An 18,914-nucleotide genomic window follows, 5' to 3' on the forward strand; every position below is an offset into this window, starting at 1 on the left:
GGTTTCCCATTCTCTTCCTCTTCTCGAGATGGTCAACTCCAGTCCTGTGATTTTAAGAAGCTCTGGACTCAGATTACTGCCAAGGGGATTAGAGAAGGAGGAGGCAGGAAGTGAACACTCAGTTTCAATCATGATGTGTTTGGATGTATTGCACCTAGAAATGCCTCATAGGAAAATTTCTCAAACTGTTGCACAGAATTGCTTCATTCCTGTTGATTTCCCAGCATGTAATTGGGACATATGTTCTTGTATTGTGTCTGTGTCTAATAGAAGGTTAATGCCCTCTGAACAACTTTCCCCTTCTATTTCTTCATCCTTCCCCACTCCCCATTTAAAATAATCCTCTGCCTCAAAAAGAGAAAAAAGAAAAACAAACTGAATTAGAAGTTCCAGGCCCAATTCTGCTCCTGACCTGCTCTATCTTGGGTGATTTAGCTCACCTCTCTGAATATCCAACTTTATGATAGTAGAATAACTAAGTTGGATTAGATGATATCCAAACTTCCTTCAAGCTCTTATGCTATAGGAAATTTAACACGTAACTTAATTATCAGTCATGTTGAAAAGCGCCTTGGCATACTAAAAGAATTCCTTGCTGAAAGTTGGGAGGCTGAATCCAAATTGTGGCTTGTTACTAACTATTCATTTGAGCTTTGCAAATCATTTCTGCTCCCTGGCTGCCTTATCTGTAAGGCAGGGAGGTGGGACCTGCTGGGTCTGGGAACTGATAAATACCATCTCTCATCCCTGAGAGACAGACACAAGGGACATGCATCTGGAGAGCATCTTTCTCTACTTTTCACTGGTTAAGGCTGGATTGTAGAACAAGCCAGCATGGGCTTACTGACACATCGCCCCACCCAGGCATGGGCAGAGACCAACAACCACAAGCTCTCTTTCCCCCAAACTCCTTAATGCACAGAAGGAGCTGACCAGAATGCCCAGGACAGGCAGCTATTAGAACAATAGCATGCACTTGGGGAGAGGTACACTCTTTAGGGAGGAGTGAATGAGAGTCCAGGTGAGGCCAGGAGTGTAACTCTAATGCAGTGGTCCTTCTGTGGGATCCCCAGACCAGTGGTGGCAACGTCACCTCCTAAATCAGGAGACAGAACCCAGCAATCTGTGTTTAAAAGCCCTCCAGGGAATTCTGATTGAAAGTAGTGTTTAAGCCACTGCTCTACTGGAAAGTCCTTCATGTGGAAACATGAGGAATCAGGAATGATGTTCCTAAACAGAGAACATGGTTTCTTAGACTTTGTCTTGTAACGTATGTCTTATCACTGCAGTTCATGACCTCTCTCCTGGAACTGATGCAGGTGCTTGGCTGGTTACTACGGAGACCCCATCATTGGGTCAGGAGACCACTGCCGCCCTTGTCCTTGCCCAGATGGTCCCGAGAGCGGACGCCAGTTTGCCAGTAGCTGCTATCAAGACCCTGTTTCTTTGCAGCTTGCCTGTGTCTGTAATCCTGGATATATTGGTAAGTGATGTGCAGACTCTCAGAGGAAACGATGTGTCCTCATGAGGTTAGTGGTTAAGAAAGAAGAAAAGCTGAAGAGTGAGCCAATTTAGTTGCTTTTTAAAAAAAAATATTTATTTAAAAGTGAAGGGAATCTGAAATATAAAAGATGTTCTTTTCCTGTTTGGTATGTGGGATAGTCTCGATTCTCATGTCTCTGATAAAAATGTTATAATACAGAGCACAATAACAAGTTCATTTAAAGTCCCTGTGAAGTCTAATATTCTTAACCAGTTCTGTTCCTAACCAGTAGAAAGATTAATTTATATTTCACTTGTTCCTTCCCTTATCCAACGCCTAATAGGAGAGTCTCAAAAAGTAAAGTAGCCAAATAGTGGGTAGAATGAAGGAAAAAATACCACCTGCAAGTCCCAGACAATAGAATTGATCAAAGCTAGAAATATTCTTCATTATTTGCTGTACTCACATTATCTGCCAGCATTCATGGAGTGTAGCAAGTTGTACATACAGTCTTCCTTTATTTCATCCTTGATGCCACTGTTTCAGAAACTCCTTATGCTTATACACAGCTCAGCCAATTTGCACTTTTTAGGATTTTTTAAAATTTATTGAAGTATAGTTGATCTACAATGTTGTTTATTTCCGCTGTGCAATGAAGTGACTCAGTTATACATATATTCATCCGTTTTCCTGTTCTTTTCCATGTGGTTTATCCCAGGCTATTGAATATAGTTCCCTGTGCTATACAGTAGGAACTTGTTTACTCTTCGAAATCTCTTAAGAAGGGAAATTGGCTGTCACAAAGGGCCTCATTTTTCAGGTTGCTCAGGGAGGAGCCAGGGTTTTTCAATGAAAATAATCCTTGGGTTAAGATTTAACATCAAGCTAAGCTTTTTGCTGTGAAACCATTATTTTGCTCCTGATTGTCCATCCCTGTGTAATGAGGAGCTGAGTCCATGGGTTGGAACTCTCCTAACTGTCCCTCCCCGACCATGACCGCAGAGAACCCAGGCTGAAGCACCATCACTGCAAAGAACCTGCTGCCTTTCCCGACTGGCAACCCGTTCCCTGAAAGTGTGGCCAGCCTTGGCCCAGTAACTAGCGCCCTGGGGATCGAGGCACCACCTGGGTGGGCTCTCTGGTTGGCAGGAATGTCGGGGGACCAGATCTTGCAGTCAGCAAGCCAAAAGCCCCATGCTGGTTTCATTGGACAACAGGCTCCAGATGTGACGAGTGTGCCTCAGGCTTCTTTGGCAATCCCTCAGATGTGGGGGGGACATGTCAGCCTTGCCAGTGTCACCACAACATCGACACAGCGGACCCAGAAGCCTGCGACAAGGAGACCGGGAGGTGCCTCAAGTGCCTGTACCACACGGAGGGGGAGCACTGCCAGCTCTGCCGCTTTGGATACTATGGCGACGCGCTCCGCCAGGACTGTCGTAGTAAGATGCACGCTCCCTCTGCCCCATCCTTGAATGACTTCCACTCTCCTGCTCCTCCTCCCCTGCCTCCTTCTTGAGGGATTTTATTCTTAGGGGATTTATTTCATCTATGTTAGTCATTCAATTCATGTCTGACTCTTTGTGACCCCTTGGACTGTAGCCCACCAGGGTCCTCTGTCCATGGAATTCTCCAGTCAAGAATACTGGAGTGGGTTTGCCATTCCCTTCTCCAGGGGATCTTCCTGACCTAGGGATCGAACCCATGTCTCCTGCATTGCAGGCAGATTCTTTACTGACTGAGCTACCAGGGAAGCCCATTATCTCATCAGGTAAAACACTTCTTCAGAAAGAGAAAATTTCACTAACCACAAGAGAAAGATAAGGATGATTTTTTTTTTTACAGCCTCGTTCCTGGCACTGAAGTGTTGAGCTGTGGCTCAGCACCTGAGAAGGAACCAAAAGCTGTGCCACTGTCCCCATGATTAATGCCATCGATAGAGTGGATTGATTTTTTTTTTTTTTAATTGAAAACAGTTTTGTTAAAATAAGCACAGTGCATCCTTGCATTGCATAAACATCTGGCATATGCAGGTCGATTTTCTTAGGTAACTAAGCAGCTCAGCTATCTGAGGCTGGATATGCCTTTGTGCTCACCAGTAGCCGGCGCCACATGCCTCAGCCTCTGGACTGGCTCCCCAGCAGGCGCAGAGCTCCTCACTGCCCCAGACCTGCACTGCCCTCCACACCAGGCCCGAGGGAGGAAGCCACAGACAAATCATCTCCACAAGTCTAGAGTGGATTGATTTTATGTTCTGCCCGTGGACTTGTTGATGGGCTGAGACTTCTGCATCCCAAATACACACTTTGGTCTACCCTTTTGTCAGTGATGGATAGAGCCTTCCAGCTTAAGGAAAAGAAAGGAGTAACATCTCTGAAGTATCTCTTTCAGAACTCATTATTTCTCTCTTATCGCGAGATCAGCCAGCATTTCCTGCTGCGGCTGCACGGCCCCCAGGCCCCTGTCTTTGTTGATACAAACGCGTGCGGAATGTTGAGGACCAGCAGGACTGGATTCTTTGAAGCCTTCCTGGTTTAAAGGGCTCTACCTGCCATGGCTCACACAGCCGTGACTGCTGTTCCCTGCCCAGAGTTTGAAATCATTAGGTATCTCTGCTCCCACAGCCTGGTTTTTATTTCCAGTTAAATCCTCAATCTTACAATGATTCACCAGCCACTTATTAAATCAAGTATTTTTGAAGGTACATGCCAGCCATTTTACATGTCTGCCTGGGAAATGTCAGAGCTGTGTGGAACACTATAAGATAAGAACCACAGTTTTAGATTATTATTATTATTTTTTAAAATCCCTTCCATTCCATTCTCTTCTTTTCGCATTTCCAGGTTGAAATCTAGAGAGAGAAAGTGGTCGTTGTTTGATGTAGCTGACTTCCGCACTGTCTGTATTTTCTGAGTGGGCCTCTGTAAGTGCATCTGACCAGGTTGTTCTTTTTCAGAGTGTGTCTGCAATTACCTGGGCACGGTGCAAGAGCACTGTAACGGCTCTGACTGCCAGTGCGACAAAACCACCGGGCAGTGCCTCTGCCTCCCTAACGTGATTGGCCAGAACTGTGACCGCTGTGCGCCCAACACCTGGCAACTGGCCAGTGGGACGGGGTGCGACCCCTGCAGCTGTGATGCTGCTCATTCCTTCGGGCCGTCCTGTAATGAGGTGAGGCACTGTCGCCCAGGGCAGCCATCATAACATGAGGAAAGAGGACTTTGAGTCCACATGAAGCTCTTTGGTGGCTGGGCCCCAGTTAGAGAAAGGCACCCCTCCTTGTGGTTACAGCCTTGCACCAGGACACCCAGCTTGGCACACACAGCACAGACTGGATATCTGCCCTCACTTGCCCCCGTGGGCTGGGACAATGTAAAGCAATGTGCACAGAGTCCCCACTGGATACTACTGGGGCACAGCAGCCTAGGACCCCAGCAGCAGCAGGGGGGCAGCTCGCTTTAGAATGGACCAGGGGGGTCATTTTTTCCAATACCTGGCTGCTGAATCAGACTTTTTTTTCTTAGCCGCAGAGCCTGAAACGGGCCACATAACAATAGCCAACATTGTAGAAAGTTCTCCTATTCCCTGACACACACAGAACGGTGTGCCACACACAGTCACAGGTGGTCCAGGCTTGTGAGTGACGTATGAGGATATGAGTGAGGAAACATGTCAACAAAAGGGAACCTGCTCTGGGCCTTCCCAACCCCACTTGCAGAGGAGCGGTTAGGAGATGCCAGCCTGGGGCCCTTGGCACCCACGATTGGGGTGAGGTTCCCTGTGCTCGGTCAGGTCAGGCGCGAGGTCTTCTCGGGCAGGCCGTTAGGTCTCCCGGCCTTGCAGCTGATCTGACACAGGTCTGTCTTTGGCCTTAGTTCACAGGGCAGTGCCACTGCATGCCTGGCTTCGGAGGCCGCACCTGCAGCGAGTGCCAGGAGCTCTTCTGGGGGGACCCCAGCGTGGAGTGCCGAGGTGAGCATGGGCGCCGGACTCGCGAGTGGATGGGCCGGGTGTCTGTGGGAGCTTTCTGTCCGGCACAGCACAAATGAACTTGTCTATAAGAACTAGGCTGAATTACAAAAGAAAGCATGCTCATTGTTTAACAACCACAAAACCTGGAACCCATCTCCACCTACATGGAGACATGTAGCTGGTAAAAGTGGGCCTGCTGACTGCTGGCTTCGCTCCCCAGGGCTGAGGCTTGTCTGCCTCGGTACAGACAAGCATACATACACACTCCAGATCACACAGAATGGCTGTATTTTTTACTATTTTTTAAGTTGAAGCATAGTTGATTTCCTTGGTGACTCGGACAGTAAGCGTCTGCCTGCAATGCTGGAGACTCGGGTTCCATCCCTGGGGCAGGCCATGGCAACCTACTCCAGTATACTTGCTTAGAGAATCCCTTGGACAGAGGAGCCTGGCAGTTGTTTGATGTGGCTGACTTTCGCAACCATGGGGTTGCAAAGAGTCGGACGCAGAGCCATGAACGCATAGTTGATTGACAATATTTCAGATGTACATCTTAGTGAATCAGTTATATATACGTATTTTCCAGATTCTTTTCCCTTATGTGTTATTACAAGGTACTGAATATAGTTCCGCGCTGTACATAGGTCTTTGTTGTTTTTCTGTTTCACATATAGCTGTGTATGTGTTAATCCCAACCTCATAATCTATCCCTTCCCCACCGCCACCTTTCCCTTTTATAACCATAAGCTTATTTTCTGTGTCTGTAGGTCTTTTTCTGTTCAGTAAATAAGTTCATTTGTACTGTTTTTTTAGATTCCACATGTAAGTGATTCATAGAGTCTTTGTCTTTCTCTGACTCACTTAGTGTGATTATCTCTAGGTCTGTCCATGTTGCTGCAAATGGCATTATTTCATTCTGTTTTTATGGCTGAGTAATCAGAATGGCTTTTTAAAATGCTTTTAAGCAAAGTGAGCATCAAGTTCTGCACATGGATTCCCCCCTAACAGTATTTTGGGGTAAGCTTCCTTGTCAGCACAAGCATTCTGGTAAGATGGTTTGATCCCAGTGAAACAAGCAGATAGTGCTGACAGTTAAAGCCCTCAACTGTCACCCCCACCAGCAAGAACTCGGAGGGTAACGTCCTAGAACCCTCGTGTGCAACAAAGGAGCGGGAGACAGGACCACCACATGTGTTAAATGTGACGAAAACCCAGATTCTCCCTTAGGCTTGTGACTAACTAGGACTTTGAGGGAAAGCTTGATGTTTTCTTAAGAACAAGATATTGCTACAGGCATGTGAATCAGAAGGATTGCTTAATTTTTATGCTGTTGCAGTATTTTTCCTGCCAGGTTATTTTTCAGATCTTAAAGCATTCTTGGAGAAGATTTTAGTAGACTGTTCCTATACTGTTTTCCTCTTCTTTCTTTCCTACTTGGGTTTTCTTCCTTATGTTTTAAGTTTATAACTATGGATAAATATCTTCTGTACTTTCTTATTTGCTCTTTGATATATTTTCTTCATTATACGTATGAAATTCTGGGTCCCTGTTGGACACTACATTTTTTAAAAAAATCTCTTTTTTAGACTGAACTGTAGTGAGAAATAATATAGGTTAGCAGTTCATTCAGAATCTTCTGCTGAAAGTCACAAATCTAGAAGCTGCATGTTGTTTCAGAGTCAGCTCATATGTTCCTTAACTAAGTCCAAAGATTCAAGCAGTAGACATGACCAGAACCAATGGCCTGTGATTTGTTTCTTTCATTCGCTGTGTAGCCAGAAGGGTCTGCGCCAGTATCTTGGATGAGACGAATGTTTGCTCCACAGAGGAGATGACGAGGGCTGTGTAGATATACAGATGTATTCATATATATCATTCTTCAGTCCCCGACGTTGGTTCTTAATGGAACCTGATTTTCTCACTTCCTTTAGAAGGTCCATGATATTCAGTGGACCACTTGCTCTAGGAGGTCCCTTGCAAGTAAAATCCTGCTTAAAATCTGGTTTCTTCAGGACTTCACCACTATTTTGTTAAATTTCTCAATCGTATACTGCCCCAGGGGCTTGATTTTCTCCAGATAATGGCTCTATCATGCTTATAGCCTGATTCTGTCAGCATGTGTCATTGGCAAAATAGCTTTGACTGCCAAAGCTTTCTGACCTTTTGCTCCATCTAAGCTTTGTTAGCATGAAAAGCCTGTTTCCCAGAGTCAGAGTCAATCAGAGGATTGTTCACTTAACACTCAGAACTTTACCCCTTACCCTTTTATCTTTAAACCTTCACCTCTAAATCTGCCAGAGAAATTGTGGCTTATAAGCACAGTATCAACTTGTTTAGGTCAAAAGTGAGATCATGTTTTAGAAATTTTGCAAGGAGAGAAATCCATGGCATTGATGTTCGCCAACTTCTTTTGTTTGTTTTACGCAGAGGAAAGGTCAGCCTGTTACATAAGAAACTGTGGAGACCCAAATGCTTTTGACACCCCATGAAGGAAGTTCATAACTGACAAGGCACCTAGAAAGGGCAAGAATTGACTGCAGCATGCAGTGGGGGAGTCCTGGCCAGCTATGGGCCCTGTGCACACAGGATAGATAGCTGTTGGAGCAAGACCAGAATAATCTGATGAGGGCAGGGACAAGAATGCAGGAGCAGATCGAGTTCAGGAACACAATCACCAGTGCAAATGGGAGGGCAAGAGATTGAAGGGACAGGGTCCAGCAACCAGCGGGAACACAAGTAGGTGTTATCTGAAATTAGATTGAACTATGGGGAATGAAAATGTGAACAGTCTTCTCAGATTAAGTCACTCACTGCCCAGGAGTGAATTTCAAATCTTTCGGTTGAACAAGGCACAAGTTCAGACTTTCTGGAGCCACCTCACTAACAATATGCTTATAGAAAGACTTAAGTCATAGCTAAGTATTCTCCTTATGGAAAAAAATGGAGTTATGTCAAAGACAAACGAGCTGAGCCTCCAGCTCGTGAATTGTTGAATGTTCCCATTGTCCAGGCGGGTTGGGGCTCTTGGCCGACAGTGCTGAGTCTGAACAAGCCCGTCACTGTGCTGGACGGAGAGGAGCTCGCCCACCCAGTCCTGAACGTGCCCGAGAAAAACCTCTGCCCAGAGCTCTGCCCCATACCCTGAGGAGTCAAAGGGTCACAGGAGGAATCTTCTGTTGACTGGCAGACCGCAGAGGCAAGGCCTCTGGCTCTTGGGAAAGGCCAGGCTGATTGGAAATAGGGGCCATAGGTGAGAGGCTCTGGCTGTTTTTTTCATCCTGCTTGTTTCTCATTTCCAGTAGTTTTTGGTAGAAAATCGAAGCACATTTTTGCTCAGACATAATTTGTTTTTTTAATGCTTGTCATCTTTTCTCAGGCTGGGATTCCTTTATAATCACCCACCTTTTTGCTTTATTTCCAGGATGGCTCAGGAAGTCAGATTTAATTTGACTCTTTAGAGAATTGCAGATCTTTTTGTTAGTAGAGGGAAGGCTTGTCCATAGCCACGTACCAGATCTAGCTCACAGCCCCCTTCAGTAGAGTTTGACTGGAGCACAGTCATGCCCTGGTTTGTCCATATTGTCCGGGCTCCCTTTCTGCTGCAGGGCCAGTGTTGAGGAGTTGTGATGGAGCCTTTTATAGAAAACGTTTACCATCTCCTGGGCCAGACAGCCAGCTCATTTCTGCAGATGAATCCTATTCATTCTCCAACTTCCGTTTCAAAACTTTTGAAACTTCCATTTAAAATCATACTACTGAGGCAAAAAAATTAAAAAAAAAAACACGTGGGACTGGAGGAGGTTAGAGAATTTACAGAAAAAGAAAATCACATTTCAGAGATTAGAAAGTACTGAAATTTCCCTTAGAGTAAAATAGAAATGCCGAAGTAAAGCAAGAATTAACCTTTGGCATGAGAGCACATCCCCGGGGATCTATTGAGGCAGGTTCATGACAAAAATGAGTAAACCCTGTCCCCTGACGTGAGGAGAGCACTCTCTTGGTCCCCAGGCAGCTTCAAGTTCAAAAGGAAAGGTGTGGGGACCAACACAAGCCTGAGTGACTGCCCAGTGTGCCCAGAGGGGAGTGGACACTGGGGAGGAGGGCCGCTCCCTGATCAGGGCACCTTGCAGGCTCCGGGGGGAAACAGCACGTGAAGCTGCAGGAGGGCAGGAAACGAGAGGTGCTGAACTCTGCAGGTGTCATAGCGGGGAGCCAGCAGGAAACGAGAGGTGCTGAACTCTGCAGGCGTCAGGGCCGGGGGAAGCCAGGCAGGGACCGGAGTCCCCTCGGCAGGTGTCATGGGAACTGTCTTCATGGAGAGACAGAGGAGATTCAGTGCCATCAGATGGTGGAAAGCCCTTGAGGATGGACTTTCTTCAGTGGGCAGAGGAGGTCTTGCAGACAAGAAGGGACGGATACGAAGAAAGCAGAAAGGGACACTTGCTAAGAAAGAGGCACGTAGGCTATTTCCCATTCTGCTGTTTCCTTGCTGACAGTTTCTTCCAGATCTCAGAGTCTGTAAAATGGGTACACTATTTTTCATCTACCAACCTCTTAGAGATCATGTTTTATTAATTTTTTAGTTGAAGTACCATTGCTGTACAATAGTATATAAGTTACAGGTGTCCAATATAGTGATTAACAATTTTTGAAGGTTATGCTCCATTTATAGCTTTTTTTTTAATAGTGACTATATTCCCTCTGTTGTGCAATATATCCTTGTAGCTTATTTTATGTACTTATTTATTTGGCTGCGTCAGGTCTTGGTGGTGGCAGTCTTCTTCATTGTGTCACGTGGGGTCTTTGGTTGAGGCATGTGGGCCCTCCAGCTGTGTCATGGTCTCTGGTTGCTCAGGCTCTGTAGTTGTGGCACATGGGTTCCAGAGTGCTCCAGCTCAGTAGGTGTAACACACAGGCTCAGTTGCCCTGCAGCATATGGAATCTTAGTTCCCCAACCAGGGATTGAACCCGTGTCCCCTGCATTGCAAGGTGGATTCTTAACCCCTGGACCACCAGGGAATCCCTCCTTGTAGCTTATTTTATACTTAATAGTTTGTACCTCTTGTTTTAAATGAGGAGAAAACTTAGTAAAAATAGAGATGACCCACTGCCCATGTAACCAAGAATATATTTATATAGGAAGGTGGAATTCTCATGGCTCATTAAAATGATGACAGTCTCATTTTTAGAATGCTGTTCTTCATCTTCATGATTTGTTCATCTTAAAAATCAGGCAACAGCTTTCACTATATATAGTCCTTTCCAAGAGAAAGGTTTTGGTCCTTCACCTAATAATGCCATTCTTTAAAGCCACACTGAGTTGCAGGTCCCCTGGACTCCTATCCCTTCCTCTAAAGAGGAGAAAACACATTGGCCCTGTCAGAGACAACCAGTACAATTACTTGATAAATTTTCCCAGTCCCAGTGTATGTGAGGTTGGAGAGTCTCCTTCACAGCTTTACTGTCTGTAAAGTTTTAAACTGTCAGGTGAGAACCAACCTTTCTGCTTCAGCAGAAAGGAAGATACTCTTAGTGGGTATTTTTTACAAGGTCATAAGTTTGGGCCTTTTAGTACTTGCCTCCAAGGTGACCCCATCAGAGAAGCAGTTCTGGAAGCTTAATAAAAGAAGGAAGCACATGTCCACTGGCGCTTAACAATTCACCAGCTTCAGTTTGAAATGAAAACCTGATGCGTTTTTAGGTAGTCAGACTTTTTCAGTGATGAAACTGCAGTCCAGCCATCTATGAAATTTGACTCTGCTTTTCAAATGGAAGAAAGGAATGTGGTCAGCAAACGGGTCCTGGTCTCTGGAGGTGCCAGAGCACTGCCCACCCTCTGGGACACTGGTCTTGAAGGGCAGGGTCCAGAGATCAGCTAGGATGAGAATTAGGTAGATTTTGGGAAAAGAACATGACCGCTTTTTTCACATTATGTAATCATTTGCCAACTATGCCTTCCATTGCTAACCTTTCTGTTGAAGTGACTTGTTGGAGGGCACAGTTTTAGACTTTCTGCTGTTGTCTCATTAGCAATATGCTTCTGGAAAGACTTAAGTCATAGGTAGGTATTCTTCCTATGACAAAACACGTAGCTGTGTGAAAGACAAGGAAAGTCGTAATGAGAGGCCACTTGCCTTTTAAATCCCACAGTTTGGGACCAATATTTTCCCCCTCAAAGAGGCCATGACAGAATGAGAGCAAGACATGCCTATTCCAATGACATAAATGAACACTTGTTAGAGAAATTAAAAATAAACTCAATGTATGCACACATCCCTTGCCCCCAGCATGAATTCAGTGAAAACCTCTTTAGGACTACACCTTTGCATTATCTTCAGGAAAGAAAGATTTTCTAAGCAAACTAAAAGCATATGCACCATCTGGCACTGTTATCCCCAGCATAACAGTAAAGCAGGACAGATCTGGGGCTTCCCTGGTGGTCCAGTGGTTAAGATTCTCTGCTTCCAATGCAGGGGGCATGGGTTCGATCCCTGGTTGGGGAACTAAGATCCTACATCCTATAGTGCGGCCAAAAAAAAGTAGGACAGATCTGCTGGGCCACGTGAGGCCCCACACAGAGCTCCCCACTGGGGCCTGCAGGACAGGAGCACCTGACAGCCTCATTCATTCAAATGGCATCAAAGGCCCTCTGCTTACACAAGTCCTTAGGTCCATTCATCAGCTTACACTGGTGAACTAGAAGGTCATGATTGCTCCACTCCCCGCCTCCACACAGACACACACACATACACTTAACATGCAAAAGGAAGGTGAACAGCTGGGAAGATAACATGGTCAGTACTTCTCAAAATTGGGTATAGTGACCCTCAATATCAGCATCTCTTGGCAACTACTAGAAATATAAATTCTCAGGCCCCACTGATTCCAGATCTGTGGGGAGAAATGGGGCGAATGTGTTAAATGAGCCCTGTACATGATTCTGATGCCTGCTGGAGTTTGAGAGGCTAGGACTTAGATGACCTAGGTAACTTACAGCTTTCTGGAAGATGACTAAATTCTATGAGATGATATGGAAATCCGTTCCTGAAGGCTAAACAACACAGACCTTCAGATACAAGCATTACCCGAGTTCTTCCCAGTCTCTTTGATTTTAGAAACTGATGGAGGCAGTGGTTTTCCCAAGTCTTTCCCTTTCTTTTTTTTTTTTTTTTTTGAGGCGGGGGGGTGTCATTAGGTATTCCACTAGAAAAAGATCCCACAGTATAATGAGTTTGGGATATGACTGGGTAAAAAAAAAAAATGTGGAACAAGGTTTTTAATGCAGAACTCTTCTGAGTTTTTAACATGCTGTTTGTTTTGAATTTTCAAAAGGAGAATGTAGAATTTCCCAAAGCTACTTGATCACAGAACTCTCATTTCATCCTGAAAGCAATCCTAAGAGTGGCTAGGTATAATCATTATCCCTTATAGACATGGAAAGCATGACTCAGTTTTTGTCCCAGCTAGGGTCGGGTGTGGGGAAGGCAGGATTCACCAGCAGGCAGCCTGAGTGTTTATTACAACACTGTTTTACTCAAACTTGGTGCTTGAGATCGCGGATTGTAGCTGGCAAACAGAAGCCAGGAAAAGCTAAAGGAACAATACAAAGCAGGGTGTGAGGAGAGTCAGGTGAATGGTCCAGTCCACAAACACACATCTTTCTGGCTTTGGAAGGTGGAGTATTTTGTTTCCAGGACCATCCATGAAACTGGTTCTGGAAAATGTTTCATTAGAAAGTCTTTTGGAGACAATACTATTAACTCAGGAAGGGTTTTTTGGTTTTTAATCGAAATATAGTTGATTTTCCAATGTTGTATTAGTGTCAGGTGTACAGCACAGTGATTCAGTTATATGTATATTTTCGGTTATATGTATATTTCTTACTATGTATTATTACAAAATATTGTATAGTTCCCTGTGCTCTGTAGTAGGTCCTGGTTGGTTATCTGTTTCATATATAGTAGTGCTGCAGTGAACATCGTTGTGCTTTGCCACAATTGAGTCCTAGGAAAATTATTTTCTTTTGTAGGGGGTGTGTTGATGTCTCTTGCATGCCTGTTTCAAAAGTGAGGGTAGAGCCTCGTTTGGCAGACAGTTGAGCTCCAGTTTGAGAGTTAACCCTGTGCACAGAGCTGAGAATGGAAAGATGGTTAAAGGTGTACTTCTGCCCTTGGAGTCCACAATCTACTCAGGGAAATAGGATCTTTGTTTTTATTTTTATCCCCACCTTTTCCCAGAAGGGGTTTAAGGCCAGGGATAAGGGGTGTGTGTGTGTGCATGCTCAGTTGTGTCCAACTCTGCGATCCATAGACTGAGGTCGGCCAGGCTCCTCTGTCCATGCAAGAGTACTGGAGCAGGTGGCCACTTCCTTCTCCAGGGGATCTTCACGACCCATGGGTCAAACCCGAGTCTCTTACGTTTCCTGTGCCAGCAGACAGGTTCTTTACCCCTAGTGCCACCTGCAGGCCTTTGTTATTCAAACACTGAACAATGCAAATGTCAAGTGTTGATAGAAAACCAAGTTAGTCATCCGAGCTTTGGGACTCTGAGCCGGGGTTCAGTGGTGCAGTGCCTCAGATGCCAACCCTACTGGGCCAGTGAGAGGTTGGCACTGAATGGCTCCCAAGGCCTTTGCACTTCAGATGTTTTATGAGCCTCTGCTCTTAGCGCTGGGGGTGGTTAGTGCAATGGCAGGCACCCACAAGTTAGATGATACTTAATTGAAAGCCTTTTAACCAGACGCTTAGAATTCCTGAGACTTCTTTCTCATTTAGTTTTCTCTTTATCAACCTTATTGCATTTCATCAACCATTCACTGTTCTGTGAACGGGTAGAGGGATGTTGGTATGTTGCTTGCTCATCACTGCTCTATCTTAGGCCAGAGGCCTCACGTCTTTAGGGTATCACCTGACAGACCCTGTCCTGTCCTGACAGGATCTACAGACAGGTCAAAAAAAGGGGAGCAGAGGCAAGACAGAGCTTAAAAGCACAGACTCTGGAGCTGCAAAGTGCTGAGTTAGACTCCTGGCTTGGCCGCTTCCCTGCTGCAAGACTTGGCAGTCACATAATCTCTCTAGACCTCAGTTTTCACATCTATAAAACTGATGATTGTAATACTTGGATCCCATAGGGTTATTGTGAGGATTAAGTGAGACGATGCATGTAAACCAGTTGTATAGAGGCAGGTACAATGATGTACAATGGTGTTCACTTAAAGAAAAATTTATTATCACTATAATTGTTAAGCAGCAGCTAGCCAGGGTTGAGGTACCGCGTGTTGTTGGGGGAGCGGCTATAGTCTCTGTGAGGGTCATTGGTAAACTGCCGTAGGCCATGTACAGACCTTCCTGTGTAACAGTGGCTGAGGGTATAACTGCCTAGTGGCTGTTTGGGCTCTAGTGGCTCAGCCAGCATTGCTGTCTCCCTTCTAGCCTGTGACTGCGACCCCAGGGGCATCGAGACACCGCAGTGTGACCAGTCCACTGGCCAGTGTGTGTGTGTGGAGGGCGTGGAGGGCCCACGCTGTGACAAGTGCACCCGGGGCTACTCGGGCGTCTTCCCCGACTGCACACCCTGCCACCAGTGCTTTGCTCTTTGGGACGTGATCATCGCTGAGTTGACCAACAGGACCCAGAAGTTCCTGGAGAAAGCCAAGGCCTTGAAGATCAGTGGTGTGATTGGGCCTTACCGGGAGACTGTGGACTCGGTGGAGAAGAAAGTCAACGAGATCAGAGACATCCTGGCCCAGAGCCCAGCTGCCGAGCCACTGAAGAACATCGGGAATCTCTTTGAGGAAGCAGAGTAAGTAGTTGATAAGCCAGAGTAACAGCTCACGATGTTGTTTCAACTTGGTGAATCAACAGCACGGTGCTTCCATCAGGAGGGGTGGTCAGTGCTGTGAGTGAAAATAGATGCTGGGCATTCATTTTCTGGCAGTCACTGCTCTGGGCTTGGGGGCGAATGGACCCAGAGTTGTGGGGACTGCAGTGCAGAATGTGTACACGTTATATTCAGCACTTTTCTCTGCAAACAATAACTCTTGGGCAGTAGAAGGTCTGGATACAGAGACAAAGGATCCATAACAGTCACAACTGGGTTACTTGCTAGGCTTGTGAACTAAAATGACTCACACACTTCCAGGCCTCCCTTCTCACCTGCGGCGGAGGGGAGGATACTCTTTACTTTTTCCTTACAGAGTAACAAAAGGATTAATCTATGAAATGGTAATGTAATTGCAGAAAACATTATAAATATAAGTTGTTGTCATATGTTTTGCTACTTCCAGGGAAATTCCATTACCACAAGTAAGACTCCTACTTCTAGGTTATTTCCACTGCTCAGCTATTGGTCCACTAGAGCTGTGCTTCATTCATCCAATTTTAACAGATTCCCTACGATGAAAATTCCTCTTCTTAGTCCTTCTCTGGGCAATCATATCTCTGATTGGAGAGAGTGTATTTTGCCAGTGAAAGCAGAGAGAATTGAGCTGAGTGATGCTGAACTTTTATGAGATTATTTTTTTCCCATTTCTCCCAGTTATCTTTCCTGTTCTCAAACATTCCAACTCCCTTTGCCAGAAAGGACCCCCAAAACAGCAAAATAAGATCTAGGCTAAAGGACAAAACAGGAAAGGATATGGAGCATTTGTGCTTCTCCAAATGCTATGAGTTTTTATTATAGATTCCCCATTTGGCAGGAGCAGGGGCTTTGTTTCATGGCTAAATCCTATACATTCAGGCAATAGTACATTATGCCAGAACTACAGGAGCAATTTTGTGTGATGGTACTTTAATCAGCATCTCTAAGAAGTCAGACGGACTTTTCATTCATCTCCACACTGTGTACGAGAAGCAGGAAGCTAACAGCTGACATTAGCTCAAGTACCTTGTAGGAGGTCCTTTCAACAAATTCTAGATTTAAAGTAACTGGTCCCTTGACTTCAAGCCTCAGATCTTGTGCCCAAGATCATGTGGTTGATCAGGGTGTTAGGAGATGTCTGATGTGAGGCGATAATGCATTTAATGAGGAATTTTACCTCATTAAAAAAAGACCACAGTACAGCTCAGCCTTCTTACATGTAGCGATAACAAGCCTTAAAAGGCCCTGGTCTGAATGCAACCCCATTTAAGAAATGATTCTTGACCTTGGCGTCATGCACCTTAAGGGAGAACAAAAAACTCTGGGATCCTTCGGGAGCTTGCCAGAAGAGCGATTACATTCCACCGGCAGCTCTGGTTCTACCTTCGCTCTTCATCTAATCACACAGATTGTAATCATCTCAGGAAAACTAATTTCATTAATCTATTTCCAACACAGTATCCAAGGATGCATGTTTTAGGATCCTGAGTGGCATTATTTAAAAATCTACAATGTAAGGTTTGATTTTTTTTTTTTTTTAATTATAACATTATATGAGACCTGAGGAGAAATGAAAGCCTTCTGGGAATCAACAGATTAATAAAAGCAAAGCACTGGAAAAAAAAGAAACTAGCCTCAGGTCAGGAAAAAAAGCCATCAGGTTTACAAAATGTAATTTAACCCACAAATCCTTTTAAGCAATTTTCCTTTGAGTTGGGTCATGGTACTATCTCAGCCTTAAATATCATTTTTCAAATGGCCTCCAACCTTTCAGCATCTCTACATTTTCCCAGTTTTTTATATGATTATATCCCTGAGAAGACAATTACACTCCATTAGGTGATACCCAGAGCTGAGGTCTTCGTGATTTGCACTTTCTTTGTGATATGTACACACCTGCGCACTGCATATGCGAGTAATTTACAAATAGATGCCTAAACTATAGCTTTGGAGACAGAAGATACAGAACAAAGGCAGTTGGGTTTGCATTCCAAACGAAATATTGTGCAAAGTAAACGGTTATCATATTCCATCCTCAGTGATGCTGCTTTCTTTCTCAGGAAAAATGAAAGGGTTGCTTTGTTGGTGGAAGGTGGCTCCTTTGATGGGACTTTGTCTGAAGGGGGGTGTGTATGAAAAGCTTCTTTGCCTTGTTTCCACTGTCTTCCTGGTGGCCATGGGGCTTTCTTTCTGCATGTCTTATCTTGAAGGAGATCCCTGAGGTTCAGATAGGAGTGTTTTTGGCAGGTGACTGGGAGCCATAATTCTACATGGGAGTCACTTATGTCTTTTGAGTTTGTGGAATTGTATGGGCTTGCAGCTGCTTATGTTACAGAGTGGGACGCATGCTCTGGATCTGTGCTCATGTTACATCAGATATTGAGAATCCCTCAAATAGCCCATCTGTCACAACAGCTGAGTGGAACTGCTGTGTTTTCCTTCAAAGCGTTGAAGAAAGAAAAATCATTAGATTTAACATAATCTCTTAATGATAAGATTAAAACCAGTACTTGAAGATGAACTGTTATAAACTACTGAATCAATTTGAAATTACAGAGTAATGGATACAGTATTAGGGGAAAATGTAAAAATGAGACTTCTCATTTTCCCTTGACTTTCTTGCCCTTAAGTTCATTTACCCTTCTCTTTACAGGAAACTAACTAAAGATGTCACAGAAAAGATGGCACAAGTAGAAGTGGATTTGTCTGACACAGCTATGCAAAACAACAGCACAGCCAGACAACTAGATACTCTACAGGCAGAAGCAGAAAGTCTAGATAACACAGTGAAAGAGCTTGCTGAACAGTTGGAATTGATCAAAAATTCAGATATTCGGGGTGAGCATTTTTTTAATGCAAATACTTAATGGAGCACTTTCAGAAGAAAAGTAAGTGCTTTGTAATAATTTTAAAGCTTTTCCTCATTGAGTCTCTGGCACAAAGGAGGATTAAAGTCATTTTGTCAGTGTGGGATGTGGGGCACAGACGGGACTGCATGGAGTGGGCAGTGGTCTTTGTGTTAGAATGGCATCCCATTTAGTGGTTGACCTTCATATGACTTGAAAAGGGGCTCTTATAAAAAGTTAAGAAATCAAGTTGATACTTCTGCAAATCATTTTATATTCAAGAATGTTACTTGACCAGGAAATCACATTTGCAAATCATTTATTGATATTGTAGGCCATATTATATAGGACCCTCTCCCTGCAAAGCAAAAGAAAGTAAAATATGTCAGATCACTCTATGCATCCTGTTTTATGCATGATTACATTTTTTTTTTTTTAGCTAGTTCCTTTAAAGCCAAAACATGTCAGGCTGTTTTATGTATATAACATTAGCCATTTGAGTGGATATAAACAGTTAAATGAGAAAAGGGAAAACTCATCTGGACATGTAATCTACAAGTTGTCTCACACCAGCTATTTAGAAAGAACTGGATGCTTGCCTGTGTAGGAACAAAATCTTCATGATTGACTTAATTTTTTAATCCAGATGTTTGGCATCCTCCAGAGCCACAGTTAGGTGCCAATGGGACAAAGTATATTCATTGATCATGAGAAGAAAGTTGTATTTCTTTAAGGTTTTTATTCTTTGAATTTTA

General features: G+C 44.4%; 1 protein-coding gene across 1 annotated transcript in view; it reads left to right on the forward strand.

The window, feature by feature from the left end:
* The window catches only part of LAMB1 (laminin subunit beta 1), a 77,098-nt gene that overhangs the window by 46,402 nt on the left and 11,782 nt on the right, over positions 1-18,914 (forward strand). Inside the window, exons 21-26 of the mRNA XM_027539649.1 lie at positions 1,320-1,483; positions 2,701-2,925; positions 4,440-4,654; positions 5,359-5,455; positions 14,887-15,256; positions 17,967-18,151. Coding sequence (XP_027395450.1) covers positions 1,320-1,483; positions 2,701-2,925; positions 4,440-4,654; positions 5,359-5,455; positions 14,887-15,256; positions 17,967-18,151 — 1,256 coding nt within the window. The remainder of the gene's footprint in view (positions 1-1,319; positions 1,484-2,700; positions 2,926-4,439; positions 4,655-5,358; positions 5,456-14,886; positions 15,257-17,966; positions 18,152-18,914) is intronic.

Source organism: Bos indicus x Bos taurus, chromosome 4 (genome assembly GCF_003369695.1).
Source record: "Bos indicus x Bos taurus breed Angus x Brahman F1 hybrid chromosome 4, Bos_hybrid_MaternalHap_v2.0, whole genome shotgun sequence".
Taxonomy (NCBI): domain Eukaryota; kingdom Metazoa; phylum Chordata; class Mammalia; order Artiodactyla; family Bovidae; genus Bos; species Bos indicus x Bos taurus.